Genomic DNA, 15,640 nt, shown 5'->3' with positions numbered 1-15,640 from the left:
CGAAACGAAGTAAGTAACACCCACACACACACACACACACACCGCTCCGATCAAACCCTAAATTTTCAGCAATATTTCCGATGCATCATTTCATTTCTCATTTAAATGAGATACGAGATATACGAGGCGTATTTACGGTAACTCTGTCAAGTATATTTTTTGTCAAACTATATCGTCATTTATAAATATTGTTATTCCATTATGCTCGCACAACTCTTTCGTATACTTTCATCTGTGACTTTGTTTCTTTCTCGCGACATCGTTGTGAGCCAGAGCTTTCGGAGAATCCATATTTTATTTATATACAAAGCAGAAACGCGAAACGCGTTGAACGTTCGAAACCGGCCGTCGTTGTTGTATACGTGGAGCCAAAAGTTACCAATCTATCTACTTTTTTTTCTTTCTCTCTCTCTCTCTCTCTCTCATCCTGCATAATAGCTACAATAATATCATGATTTATGCATAAACAAAAATAAGATAAACGGTTCATCACCGTTAATTGGACGCGAGAGAGGGGGGGAGGTGGGGGGGAACTCTGAAACCACATTATTGAAGAAAAGCATTGCTGGTGGATCGACCTGCGCTTCCTCTTTAGCGAACTCTTCCGCTGGTGGTTCATTGGGCCACGAAAAAGAGTTTTTGGCACAAGAGCACGAACTTTGCTCGATTCGTGTGCGCATATATAGGGGAACATGGGGCAAAGTGGCCACATGGGGCAAAGTGGCCATCCACTTTTTTGGGGCATTTTTGAATTCTGGGGCAAAGTGGCGACTCACGCAATTCCGATTTCTGGCGGGGCTCAGGTTCAGTGAGAATTCTATGTTTTTTGAGAAATTGATAGCTATTTGAGGCAGAGGGTGAGAATCATTTTGCGAATTACTGATAAATGTCTATTTTATTTTAATTGACAAAAATCGTACTTATAATGGACTTCATCTTCATCAACACCTGCACACAAGGTGTGCGCCCATTTTAGGCATGTTTCGCAGCGAATTCAATCTTTGGAGGAATGCGAATAAAGTTGATCGCAGAAAATACACGCAACGTCCGCCGCAGACAAGAATTTTTCTTTTTTCATGATCTCTTTTTTCTTACTCACTAGATTTGCGCGATACGACAGACTCGTGACAATGGCGGTTTTCCCACGATTTGCCCCCGATAAGAACGGGCTTTTGCCACTGGTAATGGCAAAATTTATCCAAGTATTCCGACTAATTCTTTTTTCATCCCATCGAAGGAGGGTACCTACTATGCCTCGTTTCTTTTCGGTTTATCGCGGCCTTCAATGTTCCATGCGGGAACAGTCTATTACAACGTCTATTTAACCAGAAGTGACAATTATCGATTTTCACCGCATTCGAGAGGGTGGCCACTTTGCCCCAAAAAATGTTCTCGATCAAATAAGGAAAAAGAGGATGAACAAAGAGTTTTAAGACTCAACAATAGTCGAAAGATCATTTATTATCTGATAAAGTGGGCTGGATATTCATTTTCGGCATGAAAAAAAATTTGGCAAAATTTATCGAAGTATTCTGACTAATTTTTTTTTCATCCCATCGAAGGAGAGTTCCTACTATGCCTCGTTTCTTTTCGTTTTATCGCATCCTTCAATGTTCCATGCGAGAACAGTCAATTCCAACGTCTATTTAACGAGAAGTGACAATTATCGATTTTCACCGCATTCGAGGGGGTGGCCACTTTGCCCCAAAAATTTTTTTTTTCAAAATTCGAGCAATAAGGAGGTGGAATCAGTTTGGGGACATAAAAATAAGTAAATGACCATGTGCTACCCGACAAAACTCGTTAAATTCCTTAAGTGGGCCACTTTGCCCCATACTCCCCTATATACGCCAGTCGAGGCTCATCGGTGTCGAGAACTCTCGGTCAGCGATCAGACGCTTGAGTGAAAAAAAGAAAAAAAATTGTCAACGATTCGCAATCGGAGCAATCAAGTTGTTTCATTGAATTATAAAACAAAAAAATATATAGTATACTTATGTGTATATGTAGAAATGTCGGTGTTTATCGATTTGAAAAAAGTAAAACCGTTAATTAAGCAGGTTCATTTATCGCTCGAGGTGACGAAATATACATAGAAAGATGACGGCGATAGTGATAGAATTGGTGCGTTTCGTTGGTGTTGGGGTAACAAGTTGAGCGAAGATTGGTGACTAAAACTAAAATGAGCCGCGTCGAATGCGAGAGCTAGGCTCGAACGTGACAAGAGTGGGGGAAGGGTGGTCGAGAGGGAGAGAATTTGTCGAAGAGATAGCGCAGCATAGCAGCGGGCAGCGGTGGACATGTTCGTGATCGGAGCCAAAGAAACGTACACGAGCACACAGAGGTAGGTACGGACTCCGGTGGACGATGGTGGAGATCGTAATAGCCTATAAATAGTCGTGTATAGGAACGCTCGCACCTATTCCAAAGAGTCTCGGTTGTGTCGGCAAGAAAATTTCGGAGCTCGGGCGCGCGTGAGTTGGTTGGGAAAGAGAGAAAGAAAGATTAGTCGTAGCCGCCGAGGGCGGCGAGCTCTCCTCCGGAGCTCACGAGCCTCTCGACTCTCCCGCGAGTCTAACTCTTGACAATCTCCAGGTCTTGTTGTTGATGTTGGTTTTTTTTTTCACTTTCTTTATAAATGCGATCCTGATACAAGAGAAATAAACTCGCCACTTTTTTCGGGGCCTCGCGTCGATAAAAAATCTAGTATACGAGTATAAGATACGTCTACCGGTATATCTCTCGCATATACCAGCAGCGGTACTCTGTCTGTGCGCAAGGGGAAACTCCTGCGCAGGGGGTGATAAAATACCTGGCAGCAAAGCGACTCCGGAGCGAGTGAATAAAAAGGGAGAGAGCGCGGGCGCGCGCGAATCTTCGATCCGAGGCTCCATTAAAAGTGCAATAGGAGTTGTGCGATGCATCCGGAACGACGACGCGTTCAGAGGAAGAAAACAAAATAAATATAATATAAAAAGTTTTCATCGGTACAATCGAGACAAACGAGGACAAATCCGACCATGATTTCGTATATTATTTTCCAGCACGTTCTTTAATAAAAAGTAATCTATCGAGAAATAAATGGTAAATCTAGTGCAATCAATTGGGTGTAGATTGGGCCAAGTGCTTTTCATTTTTCAATTTCATTCTATAAATTAACTACTTCCACCGTTGACGGTACTGTTTCGGTTTGTTTCTTCTCCCATAATAATAATAATAATAATAATAATAATAATAATAATAATATAAAATTATGTAATTCAGTGATTGCATATGCTGGGGTTGGTAAACTTGATAAGTTGAGCCGTGAAACACGGAAATTCGAAGCGAGACGCTTCGATCTTTTTGCGATTTAAAGTGGAATTATTGACTCGATTGTAGCGTGTAAAAACTGATGAACGATTAGCCTCGATGAGGGTTTAACGATGACAAGTAGCGTATCGTGATGCAGTGAGTCGAGAGAATACGAGGATTACGAGATTTTGAAAGAATGGATAAACACCAGGAAGGTGAGCGAGAACGAGGTCGAACATCACGAGCGTCCTCGACTTCGAGCCTTGGTCGTGAAGTTCGTTGCGCCTGTCAATTCTTCCAGAGCGACTCTTTACTACCGGAAAGGCGCGCCATGATAATCTCAAGGCCATCTTCGAGGAACGCTAATCAACCGGCGTCGATCGCCAACGTCAGAGGAACGACCGAGGATCCCACCACCATCTATCACTTACAGTTGGTATCATACTTGTATATTTTAATCAATTGTTTCGAAAAATTTTTATCGCGATCGGCTCGACTACCCGAGATCTCGGATCTTGTACTCGGGGAGCTAGGATGACGCGGTGGACCGAGAGAGTTTTCCCCGAGAGAAATAGGCGGCGTGGAGTGGGTCGCGACAGCGAGGGAGGGGGTGGATGCGGGGAGAGGGTGAAGAGGAGGACCAATCAGAGATTATAGCTGGAGCGCACCAAATGCTTTTTTTTTTATTTTTTTATTTTTCCATTTATCGGAGTCACATGAGTTTTGGCGAAACAAGCGGCCGGGGGGTTTTGCCGTAAGTTTTGCCAGCATCCGTCCAGTAAGATGTGTAACGTTGACGAACCAAGACCGCCGAGTCTGGTGTCGCGGTCTTTTTAACGATCCGCTTACGTTGGCAAGATACGCGCGCGCGGCAACACAATGGATACCGCCGAAAAATGGTGAGTAGATATTTCGGATCCCCGCCGTTATATTTAACTAATAAATTGTCTCGCTTGCGTTTCGAGGAAGCCGTGGCGAATCGATTTTAACGAGCCCCGATGGCTACGGGGGTTTGCAACCATTTCCTAAGATTTCGGCAATCGCGCGTCGCGTATATCGAGTTTGAAAGGAAGCTGATACGTTGCTGCAACGGGGATCGTTGCAACGGTGTATATAGAATCGGGAATAGGTACGCCGATTATTTTGCCTCTGTTTCTCATTCTCTCGAATGTGGCACGCGCGTATGCGAGCGCGTCTATTTAAGGTTCGCCCGGCTGCTGGCTATAGTTAGAAATCCGTGGTCAGCTCACGAATGCCTCCGGTCCAGCAGCAGCCGAAGGTTCATTTTAATATATACGAAAAGGAACGGTATAGCGCGACGAAATATCTCAGCTATACGAGGCTCGCGCTGTCCTCGTTTTCCTTCTCTCTATACCTTTGGAACATGTATAATAATAATACAGAGGTAGGACAATGTAGCGAGGAACGATGCGGACGGGGCACGTAGAATCGGCAAGACGTTCGCGACTCGAGGTGTTAAAGTTTATTTTCAATTTACGTAATCTCGGTGTAAAAAACATGGCTATATATAAATAAAAATAAGGGGCGATCGGGGGCGGTTGTAGGAGAGCCGGGGGTAAGCGAGAGCGAGCCTATATACATATACACGAACGGGTGAAATAATTCAACGGCGCGACGAAATTTATTAATATTCGGTCAATATTCGATAATAAAGCAGTTTCTGTTTGTTCGTTGCCCCCGTTTAATGAATCGTGGGCTTAGAACAAAGGTAAAGGTAAATAACAACGAGAATATATAATATATGTTTGGGTTTGTTTGTTTTATCGACACACAGGAGTGAACACGAGTACGAGCCTATTGGAACGCCTCTGGTAAAACCGAGAACGATGACGCCTGTATCAACGGCGCCGGTTGTCCGGATAATCGATACCGATGTCGCGCCCGTCGCCGATAGCGACGACAGCATCGATCTTGGCGGTCGTTTCACACCCGGACCCGTCCTCGAGGGTAACGAACTCATTCTTCCGCTCGACGGGCAAATCGAAGACAGCGCTATGGAGACAAAAGAATTGGCCGGTGGTGGCGACACTTCGGAAGAACTCGAGAGTCCCCAACAACTCCAAGATCGTCTGGAAGAGCGTTTCCTCAATACGCTAGCTACGACAGCCGCAAACGAGTCAAGAGTCGAGGGCAAGGTCTATACGAGCAAGGTATTATAAGTATTTTTTGACAAACTGCATGCCTGCTTTCACCCGTATCTTTCACGTAATGAAAATAATGGACCTCCTTTACAGGAGGTGGACCCTTCAACGATGATGAAAGATGCGTCACCGCCGTCATCGACTCTCCAACGAGGTGCCGCCCACGGTTTGCCTCAACGCTTGCGTTTCCAAGCCGATAAATTACGTTCCCGTTTAAAATCGATTCAACCCCCTAATTTTACATTGTCAATTAATCGATCGAGACCCGAAAAAACTACGAGTCGTTCGTCAAAGTCTCGCGGTTCATCCGACAAAAAAAGTAGCGGATCAAGGAGCGACAAGACGGAAACGTCCAAACGTTCGCGAATTGAAAGAATCAGATCCTCGCTGCCGGACAGACCCAGACTATCGCTTCCGGATCGGCGGAAATTTCATTTTCCCGAACGTTCCAAGTTTCATCTACCGGATCGTCCGCGATTCAATATAAAAAAACCAAACGTCCATTTTCCAACGTTGGGAAAATCCCGAAAAACAACGTCTTCGAGCTCGAGCGAGCAGCAGCAGCAGCAGCAGCCGCAGATTCGTCGAGATGGAACGGACGAGTCGAGCGCCGCCGGTTCGATGCGTAAAATTTTCGATTTCTCCACTTATCCCCGTTTGTTCGACAAAAAATCAAAAATCCAAGAAGAATATGCGACATCATCACCGAAGGAATCTAGAGCGCAATCGATCGAAAGTTCAACACTTCCGAGAACGAAGAAAACATTGGCAGGTGGTAGCGCAGCGCCTCCGTTGGGATCGCGATGGTCGCAAAAATTTACGGACATGAAATTTGCCGATGACGAAGAGGACGAATCGGGAAAAACATTGGCAGAGAGATCAAAACCCTGGAGGCGTCCGTCCCTCGAGGAGCCAAGAGTATCGCTGGGAACAACTCGACGGGGAAGATCGATCGAGGAACCGCGGGCCGAGGAGAGTCTACCGTGGTCGAGTTCCGACGAGAGAATCGACGAGGCAGGGAGGGAGAATGAAAAGAAACGACGTATTATCGACGAACAAGCGAGTTACGAGGAAGAAGCCGAGGGGGAGAAAGAATTTGATCGGATAAGAGGAATAAAATTGAGGCGACGCACTTGGGAAGAATCGTACGAAGAGGAAGATGAACCCCCGAGAATCGACCCACGACTTTACGGAAACGAGCAGGAGGAGGGGGGAGGGGAGGATGATTCGATCGAGGTGGATCGACAGGCTTATCGAGCCGCTTTCGCGGCCGTTGATCCGCGATACGATTACAACAAGAGGGTTGCCGGCGACGGCGGAAAATTGAACGAAAGAGAGGGGGGGAGAGAAGCGTCGTACGAGGAGCAACCGGTGGAAGAGGAAGAGAACGAAGCCGTATCCAGCAGCGGTATGGATGAAGACATATCGGCTCGTTCCGATCAGGAACAACAACGATCGAGCGGAAGTTCCTTCGAGCGTAGACGCCGTGGTATAATCGAGGATATCGATTCGGAGGAATTTATCATTCGGCAAGAGGAAACGGCTCTCGCGTTGGCTCACGAGATTTTGATAACGACGCCGAAAGCACCGCCACCGTCCCCGCCTGAGAGACCGGCGCGTACGAGGTCCTTGCGGAAACGCAAGGAACCCTCGGTCGAGTCTTACGAACCCGTCGGCCAGCAGCACCCAATCAGGCCGAAACGAGATGTTGGACGAAGAAGCATCGAGGCCGATTACGATTATGAGATCGAATCGATGTTGGACAACGGGGAAGACAGTTTCGGCTCGGGATCTCGCCACAAAATCGTTTATCACGCGGAATCGACGTGCTTCAATTTGAGCCGGTTGGAACCGCCGCTCGATGACTCGCCACTGGTAGTTGTCAAACCGATTCGACGGAAATCAAGATCGTCAACCGGTCGTTCCGAATCTTTGGCAGAGGGGCTAAACGAAAAACGAACGATAGAAGCAGCGGCAAACGCTCCGTCCGCACCCCCAAGACGGCGAAAACGAGTTGCCGAAGTGCCGAGCATCGAAAACGGTTTCCATGCTTGGAACGGCCACCATTTTTCCGCCGTCTCAATAATCGAGACCGCTAACGTTCAAGAGGAAAAAATTAAAATGCCAGCTCCAAAAAAACCGGAACGAGCGGTTAGCTCGTCCAGAGAAGCTCCTTCACCTGCGCCAGAATCTAGTGTCCCCCCCCCACCCGTTCCCCCGAAAAGATCGTCCCGGTCCCGATCTCGGGGAGCCTCTCTCGCACCGGATGACGACAGAACTTCCCACGGAGCCGAATCGTTGCCGGAAATTGGCTACACCGAAGAAGATATTCCACAGGACGAGGAGGAGAAGAAAGAGGCCCTCGTCGAATATCCGGGCTATGCGACGATTGAAAAACGAGAGAAACCGCCGAGGCCGCCCCCGCTCAGAAAACGACGGGAGGGAAAGTTCGCGACGACTCCGAGAACTTGGAGAGTTCCGGATCGGCCACATCGAGCTTACAGCACTTTGCGACCAGTTGGATCGAGCGCACTCTCGGAAACAACGCTTCGGAGGGGCGATCGTGAGAGCAGCAGCGAGGACGCGAGGACGGCTTACGAACCGGTTGATTCCGAAAGAGAAGCGGCGGCAGACGAGAATGACGATGGGAACGGTGGAAAGGGGGAAAATGGAGCGGAGGAGAGAGAGAAACAGGATCCGAGGGGAATTGTCGTCAGTATGATTCAAGGACGTCCATTACCGGCACCCCCGAGACCCCCGCGTTCTCGGCGGGATAAAGACGTCCAAGAGCAGGTCCGAAATGAAGTAGCCCTCGAGTCAAGCCTCGAAGAACTGCTGCCGGCAATGAGCGAAGCATTCGCATCTACCCAGACGGATCCGCTACCCGACGATATGATTATCGAGGAAGAAATCACTCGGGCGAAACTGGTGGTAACGCCATCGAGATCGGGATCGCAGATTCTCGTTTCCACGGAACGCATCCCAAGCCCCGCAATGGCCAATTTCTCAATAGACGCAACGAGATCGTTCTCGCAAGGAGGAGAAGGAGGAGAAGAAGAAGAAGAAGAAGAAGCCTCCGGCGCTTACGACGAATCCATCGAAATACCCAATTTATTCGATCAACACCGACGGGGCTATTCTAAATCTTTGGAATCAACGATGAGCTTTGAGTCATCGATAAAAACTGCTGGTCATAATCAGGATTCTGAAGCGCGACGGTGGCGGCAGCGTCAGCGTCACCAGCATCGGCAGCACCAACGACACGCGGCGCAACGTTCCAGGACGACTACGAGTCCGGAACGCGATGCAAACGTCCCGATCGTTCCTCCGCTCCCGAGTGACAAACGTTGGTCGTCGTATCGGGATGAGATCGAACGAGAAGAAGGCGACGAGAGTCGAAGCGCGAGTCCTGCCTTGTTACGAAATATTTCAAATATTTCTCGGAAAGGAGACGACTACGAGGCTGACGTTGAAGCGAGACTGCAATCCTCGTTTAATGAAAGAATCCGACTGGAGGAGGAATTGGAACGAGCGAGAAACTTACGCTCGAGCCTTTTGACCGGCGAACCATTGAAAATCGCGAGTCTCGAAGTTACCGATCTCAGAGTCGAGAGTTTGAATGTAACGAATCTGGAGACACAAAAACTTACGGCTTCGGAGATCGATGCGACGATTGTATCTGCCTCGGAAATATCGAAAAAAGGAGAGAGTCGGAGCGCCGAAGAAGAAAGCGCGAGCGCGAGCGCGAGCGCGAGCGCGAGTGCGAGTGACATACAGCCGACTCTCTTGCTACGTGAATTGATCGCGATTAGAAGTCAATTGGAGCTGGTTAATTCGGGCAGTCAAGAGGCGGCTGCGGCTGCTCCACCCACCGCGGCTACTGCTCGCTTGCAGCTTGATCAGGTATCCCGGACAACCGAGACGCGAGCTATATACTCCTCGCTCGGAAGATCGAGAGAAGCTTCGCCCCCTCAACGATCGAGCCAGAGTCAAGCGTTACCGGTGACGAGTGAGCCTCCGAAAGAATTTATCGGTAAGGAAGTGGAGGCACGACACCGCTCGGGATCGACATCGCGTTCACGCTCTTCATCGCCGGGACGAACCGAAACCGGTTCAACTAGACTTCGGCAAACCGCCTCACCGGTTAAATCTCTTCCCCCGGTTATTTCCGTAACTCCCGATACACCGGACTCTAGAAAAAATAACGTAGACGCTTCGTCGGAAATAACGATGCCGCAAAGAGCTGTACTATCTTACGTCCAGGAAGAATCGCTGCCGCCGCCGCCGCCGCCATCTTCGATCACGAGCGGACAAACGCGATTGGTGGCGTTTACAACGAGCTCGCAAATACCTGCCGAATTTTTAGCCCTTGCCTCCTCTCCCCCCCTAGCCGTAACAGCAACCTCGGAAACAGCGACAAACGTACGAGAACCGGATGTTTTGGATCTAGGATGGCAACTCGCGCAGGCTCTCAGGATCGCTATAAAACGAGCTATGAGACATTTCGTAGGTTACATCGTTAACAGAATCGGACACGAGGATACCGATACCAAGATGAGAGAAATCGAGATTGCACTTTGCGCCCTGTTGCTCATAATCGTTGGTCTCCTTATCATTTGTTTCAGCGCTCCGCGAACGATAACGCATCATCATCACTGGGACTATTTCAACCCACCGAGATTATAACCATTGACGATGACGGGGTCGCGTGCGCGTGCGATTTTTTCCCCCGGTATCTCACAACTTTTCTACTATCTTCGCTATCTATCTATGTACACCGGAAGAGCTTTTCTTAAACGAGTATATAGTAACTGAAACAGAACCAAGAAAACATTTGTTTGTACAAGGAAATATATATATATATATATATATATACCCACACATATATATACGCATATATATTTCTACCCTCGTTGTTGAATTCATATTTTTTTCCTTATTTTGTTGTTTTTTTTTTCTCGTCTCTCCCCAAATAATACCATTGTCGGGGCGCGCGCTCACCTGAGCGTTCAAATAATAATAAACCAAGTATATAATGACAAACCGAATGCGAAAATCATTGAAACAAATCCTCGTCGTAAACGGTAGGATCGCGTCTGTCCTTGTGGCCACTTTTCTGAGAATAATTGGCGGCAATGGAGCTCCACACGGAGCTAGAAGTCGTATCATTGATTGGATCAATGACGGGTTGTCTTCGAGCTAACGATACTTTGAGCTGTATATGAGAGACCATGCCGCCGTCCATTTCGCTGATCGCTCTCTCCGCCGCATCGGGTTTGTCAAACGTGACGAAGCCTCGACTGTAAAAAAATGTAATTAGCGTTGATAAGAGAATAAATAAATATTAATTTATCACAATAGCGGAGCAGCGCGTATCACACGTACTTTTTTTCCGTTTCCATTGATATGCTAACGATATTGCCAAAAGTTTGAAAATGCTTTTTGAGAAAATCCTGCGATATGCCAAAACCATAAATAAATATGGTATTTCCACCTTTGGCTTTTGCCTCCTGTCTCGCTGAGGATGTTTTAGGGTGAGTCAACGGCGATGGCACACCCGCCGCCGACTGCATCTGCGGCTGAGAAGCCGGAGAGCCGTTTCGTTCCTCCTCCGTATCGCCGGCGCTCACAAAACTGTCGTAAAGATCCTTCACCCGGGGTCTCTGAGTTTCCGATTGTTCCTGCTCTTCCGAGTGGCTAGCCGAGAATGGTTGGTACGTGCAAGGAGTCTTTTCGGAGCTGTTCAATTTTCTTTCAAGACCACGAGGCCGCTTGAACGACTGTTCCGGTCTTTTTGGTGTTTTCGGGGCTGTTATAACCCCGGACTTGATCAACTTTTTTGCAACTTCTCTCGCGTCTCTCGCCTCTGTTGGACGTTTTGGCGCTTGGGGCATTCTCTCCGGTTCAACTTTTGGCATCTTCAAATCTTGTAACGCCTTTTTCTTTCCAGTCCAACCGATCGACAAACAAACGAAAACAAATGAAAAATCCTGTTTGAAAATCTAATTAGTGCCATTCGTATTATTAGCCACTTGCGACTCGATCCAACATTGAAGCGTCTAACCTCTAATTCTTACTCGCGAACCGCTACCTTTCTATTTACCTTTCTCTTCAATTTATTGTATTTCGCCTGGAGCATCAATTCCTCCTCTGTGAGGTTCGACGGGAAATGCAGATATACCATTTTTTTATTCCAATGCTATTATTTCGATTACGGAAGCTACCTGCTATCTCCTCTCTTCTACTGCACACTACACCAGAGGAATATTGCGAGTTGCGAGTTGCGAGTGCCCTCGTCCCTCGTTTCGTTTGTTTTTTTACCTCCTCTGTTGTTTACATCGTCGTTGCAGCAGCAGCATCTTTGTTCGAAATTGAAAAACCCGGATAATATCCATCATTCGAGAGACGGGGAAACTCGTTATAACCAATTCTCGTACAAGAGCGCTTCAACGGTGAACTCGAGAAATAAAATATATTTTTAGTAAAGTGGTTTTACCGTTGGGCGCGGGCGTCGTTGTGTAGTGGTGACGCCCCTCCGCGGCGCTACTGCGCTCAGCGCTGCATCTCACCGCTACTACACCCGGTTGAACAATAATAATAATAATAATAATGTAACGCGTTACGCGACGTCGTTGTATTGTGTCGTCGTTCGTTTAAGGTTAAGGTTTAAGTTTTGAGTTTTGGTTGTACGACAATCAACGAAATTCATGAAACGACAACACTCACAATACACCATATCGATGAATGACGAAATTCTATTTCATCGTCAATGATTACATATAACATTGTAAAATAAAAATACTCTCAAAAAATTTGAATTTTTTTGTTGTACGAAATAAACATGTGTACGTTTGATTTTGTATGGACAATGCTGGGCAGTAGTGAAATTATGAATTTTTTCGTGTATGTACGCGACGACGTTATAGAATTCGGTCGTACATATAACACTCTTGCAGACACAATCGCGCGACAAGGGAAGAGAGAAAAAAAAAATCTAGTCTGAAGAAAATTGATGAACAGGTTTCAAAAACTGGCGACAGAGGAGAGGTGCTATAGAAAAACCAATGAGCTCAATGTCAATCTCTTCGCAATACCCGTTTTTGTTTATTAACCGATAACAAAAAACCATAGCAATTTCTTCGTTATGATGATGATTCGCATTGATATATAGGTGTATTAATATATATTATAGAAATTTGAACGTGTCGTTTGTGAGGTCGCGTTCGTTGTGCCGTCTCGGGAGTTAATTGTTTGGTCGATCGCATTCTTATTAAATCGCACACTATTTGCCTTTTGCCAACACAAATTCTTGTTAACAATCGTAGTAACGTTGAAATCGCGTGAGCGAATAAAGATTAATTTGGACGTGGATGAGAGGAAAGATACGGCGAGGTGAAGGATAAAAGCAAATATACGGCGATCGTTAAGTGTTGAGTTTCGGAGAAGATTCATTGGTCGTAGTTCTCGAGAGAATTCCAAGATGGACGAGCCGACGACGTCGTAAATCATCGGGATCGGGTGTGCTTGAGGATGTGACGCATTCCAGGCTCAATTGAAGAGCTTTTCGAAGATCCTCGTCAGTTTCCGGTGTCGCCGGCGTTGTTACGCATTCGAGGCTCAGCCGAAGTGCTTTTTGCATATCCTCATCATCCTCGGATGATTCGTCCGGCATATCGGAATTCCGAATCGCACGCGAATCGAACGAATTTTTTCTCTCGTTGATCGTGAATCTTGATTGTACCGGTGCATTATTTGTTTCTTCAAGTTCACAAAGACTGAGTTGTAAAGCTCGCTTCAAATTGGCCTCTTCCTCGACTTCTGATGCCACCGTCTTTTCCTCCTCTTCCTGCTCCACGTTCGCTCGATTACTCTCCAAATGAATTGGAATTATTCTTTCTCTGGGACCTTCCGTCCTGCCCTTTTTGTCTTTTTCAAAATCTTTCAATCTCGAGGAAGACGCAATGCTGAAATTTCTTCTAATCTCCGTAGGTACTTTGACTTGCTCCAGTGCATGAGCAGCCTCCATTATTTTAGCTGTGTCCTCTTCCACGGCAGTTCCCAATCTGTAACCACCCTTAAATGGTTCTCGTTTCTCTGAAATCGTCGATTGCGAATTCCTTCTTGTCCGGGTGGTGCTCGCCGACACCGGGTTCCTTAGTATTACATCCTCTGCTACGCATTGCGGAAAATCACCAATCACAACGAATATCGAGTATCCTGAAAATAATTCAACATTCTTTCTTCTTTCATCGGCTTATTTGTTGCTGAATACTTATTGTAGCCCTTGGATCAACAGATGACAGAGCTGTCAATGTACTTGTCCCGAGACTCTGTCGAGTCTCTTGATATGCAAGGATGCTATCCGTTTGAAATATTTCTCCTTACTTTCAAATTGTAAAATCGTGAGTGAAAATAATTTTTGGCCGGATAGCAAAACTTATAAAATTTTTTATGACCACAAAAAGGAAAAAAATCGAACCTTCCTGGAGTAGTTGAGCCAAGTACATGGCTAGATAAGTATCCGAAACTAATTGTGGCCCGCCCAGCACCGAATTCAAGTTGAACCATTGATTGCCTATTTTCCTTATGGTGAACCAGTGACCCTTGTAGTTACAAATATAAGCCTGCATCTGACTGACAGAAATAATGAATAATTGAAAGTGCATAGTAACAAAATGCTTGCTATAGTAACCGTTGTAACAAAGAGTTTCAAAGTGAAATAAGGGTTAGATTACGTATGAAATAACTCACGCGGGGTCGTTCTGGGCGGCAAGGGCTATCGGCTCCGTTCCATTGTATGGGACAAGTTCGAGACCCCAGACTTTGAGAGCGCTGCTTATCACTTGTACCGAAAAGTAACCACTGTCATCCATATTTCCTGACGGTTGCTAAATATATGTAACATTAACATTAAACCAATCGATAACGCGCATGAAAAAGACAAACGTGAGGCATAGTCATTAGAGGGAATATAGCGAGGGTTTCTTTCCTATTTAATTTTCACTGTAAAAATAAATTATCAACAAAAAAGAATCTTCTCGTTCGACAATTCATAGATTGCATGACAAAAATAAAATGGAATTGAATATTCATGGAACAATGAACGCGATAGGAGAAATTTTTTTGAAAATTGCATCCACCTGAGGTGTTTGAAAAACTCAATAGGGTCTATGACGTGTTCTCTACATTTCCCACAAATCAAAAAAAGATTATAAGCAAGATGAAGAAATCGAATGCACATGTCGCACCAAATCTCCAATGATGGATTATCCAAAGACACTCAAAGTCGCAAGAGTTTCCTTATGAAAAATCTTACCTGGAGAAATCTTTGATAATCCTCGCTCTCTACCCCAGATTCTGCCATTCTGATTCTCTCCTCTTCGTCCATTTGATGAGCAAGATTCGCAAGATCAACAGCATTGAAATAGGAACCTTGGAGAAGAGCATTTAAGCAGTGTTGAGCGCACAAATAACCCTCTTGCTGAAAATATAAATCATCGAGTCGTAATATCTGTTTATGTATACTAGAATTTGTATAATACATATTAATGGTTGGTCAAAATTTGCGATTCGTATTTCGTCAGTACTGCGTGCATGCATCAACGTTCCACATTACCTTTTCGTGAAATATGCTCTCCATCTTGACACTATATTCTTCAAAACCCTGTATTTCACAGAATTATATCTTATTCAATAACTCGTTTATATAGTTATTTAAATATATGTATATATATATATATATATATATGAGTGTGTGTGTGCGTGCGTGTGTACCACATGCAAATAAATTAGTTTTGCCTATATCGAAACTAGCGTTTATAATCGCATTTATAACCCCCAACTGCGCGACGACGAAACGTCATCTACCAAAATATTTGTATTATTGGTACATTACGTGGTAAAATTCAAAGAGGTAGCTGCTTAATGGCGGGCGGAAGAAGGAGGGAGGAGGGAAGAAATAGATTTGAAAGAGGAGAAGGAGGAGGAAGGAGGAGGAGGACGAGGAGGACGATGATGAATAATAAATAAATATGGCGGGATCGGCGGCGGGATGCAGAAATCCAAAATCAGTCAGCCGAGTTCACAGAGGTGGAATAGCGCTAACTGACTGACTGACTGACTGACTATACTGATGATGCTGAACTGACAACGACACAGCACACACACACACACACACACACCAC

General features: G+C 45.8%; 3 protein-coding genes and 1 long non-coding RNA gene across 17 annotated transcripts; 1 reads left to right on the top strand and 3 right to left on the bottom strand.

Annotated features, from left to right (window-relative positions):
- Nucleotides 1-876: 876 nt before the first annotated feature.
- On the bottom strand, nucleotides 877-2,115 carry LOC122417626 (uncharacterized). The gene is made up of 2 exons (XR_006262321.1): nucleotides 1,995-2,115; nucleotides 877-1,898 (listed from the first exon to the last, which is right to left on the bottom strand). It is a non-coding gene; the product is annotated as an uncharacterized lncRNA (long non-coding RNA).
- Nucleotides 2,116-2,304: 189 nt separating this feature from the next.
- On the top strand, nucleotides 2,305-10,285 carry LOC122417609 (uncharacterized). 13 transcript variants are annotated; one of them, XM_043431265.1, is made up of 4 exons: nucleotides 2,305-2,344; nucleotides 3,452-3,726; nucleotides 5,090-5,465; nucleotides 5,550-10,285. In XM_043431265.1, the coding sequence occupies exons 2-4, from the start codon at nucleotides 3,491-3,493 to the stop codon at nucleotides 10,140-10,142; spliced, it is 5,205 nt and encodes a 1,734-aa protein (XP_043287200.1). In that variant the 5' UTR covers nucleotides 2,305-2,344; nucleotides 3,452-3,490; the 3' UTR covers nucleotides 10,143-10,285. The 13 variants fall into 13 exon arrangements, with proteins under 13 accessions (XP_043287200.1, XP_043287199.1, XP_043287195.1 ...); XM_043431264.1 differs by lacking the exon at nucleotides 2,305-2,344 and adding an exon at nucleotides 2,487-2,595; XM_043431260.1 differs by lacking the exon at nucleotides 2,305-2,344 and adding an exon at nucleotides 2,500-2,595 and having other exon boundaries at nucleotides 3,265-3,726.
- An 87-nt stretch (nucleotides 10,286-10,372) lies between these two features.
- Nelf-E (negative elongation factor E) lies at nucleotides 10,373-11,830 on the bottom strand. Of its 2 annotated transcripts, none has more exons than XM_043431296.1 (3): nucleotides 11,560-11,830; nucleotides 10,842-11,446; nucleotides 10,373-10,756 (listed from the first exon to the last, which is right to left on the bottom strand). In XM_043431296.1, the coding sequence occupies exons 1-3, from the start codon at nucleotides 11,638-11,640 to the stop codon at nucleotides 10,513-10,515; spliced, it is 930 nt and encodes a 309-aa protein (XP_043287231.1). In that variant the 5' UTR covers nucleotides 11,641-11,830; the 3' UTR covers nucleotides 10,373-10,512. The 2 variants fall into 2 exon arrangements, with proteins under 2 accessions (XP_043287231.1, XP_043287232.1); XM_043431297.1 differs by having other exon boundaries at nucleotides 10,842-11,398; nucleotides 11,560-11,828.
- A 710-nt stretch (nucleotides 11,831-12,540) lies between these two features.
- On the bottom strand, nucleotides 12,541-15,495 carry LOC122417621 (ataxin-3-like). The gene is made up of 6 exons (XM_043431292.1): nucleotides 15,352-15,495; nucleotides 15,073-15,120; nucleotides 14,773-14,937; nucleotides 14,208-14,344; nucleotides 13,936-14,090; nucleotides 12,541-13,673 (listed from the first exon to the last, which is right to left on the bottom strand). Exons 2-6 carry the CDS (start codon nucleotides 15,094-15,096, stop codon nucleotides 12,880-12,882), a joined length of 1,275 nt encoding a protein of 424 aa, XP_043287227.1. The 5' UTR covers nucleotides 15,097-15,120; nucleotides 15,352-15,495; the 3' UTR covers nucleotides 12,541-12,879.
- Between the last annotated feature and the right edge of the window lie 145 nt (nucleotides 15,496-15,640).

The sequence above is a fragment of the Venturia canescens genome, chromosome 10, assembly GCF_019457755.1.
Source record: "Venturia canescens isolate UGA chromosome 10, ASM1945775v1, whole genome shotgun sequence".
NCBI classification, from domain to species: domain Eukaryota; kingdom Metazoa; phylum Arthropoda; class Insecta; order Hymenoptera; family Ichneumonidae; genus Venturia; species Venturia canescens.
The sequence above is the reverse complement of the archived record's forward strand: the minus strand, read 5'-3'. Positions and strand labels throughout refer to the sequence as shown.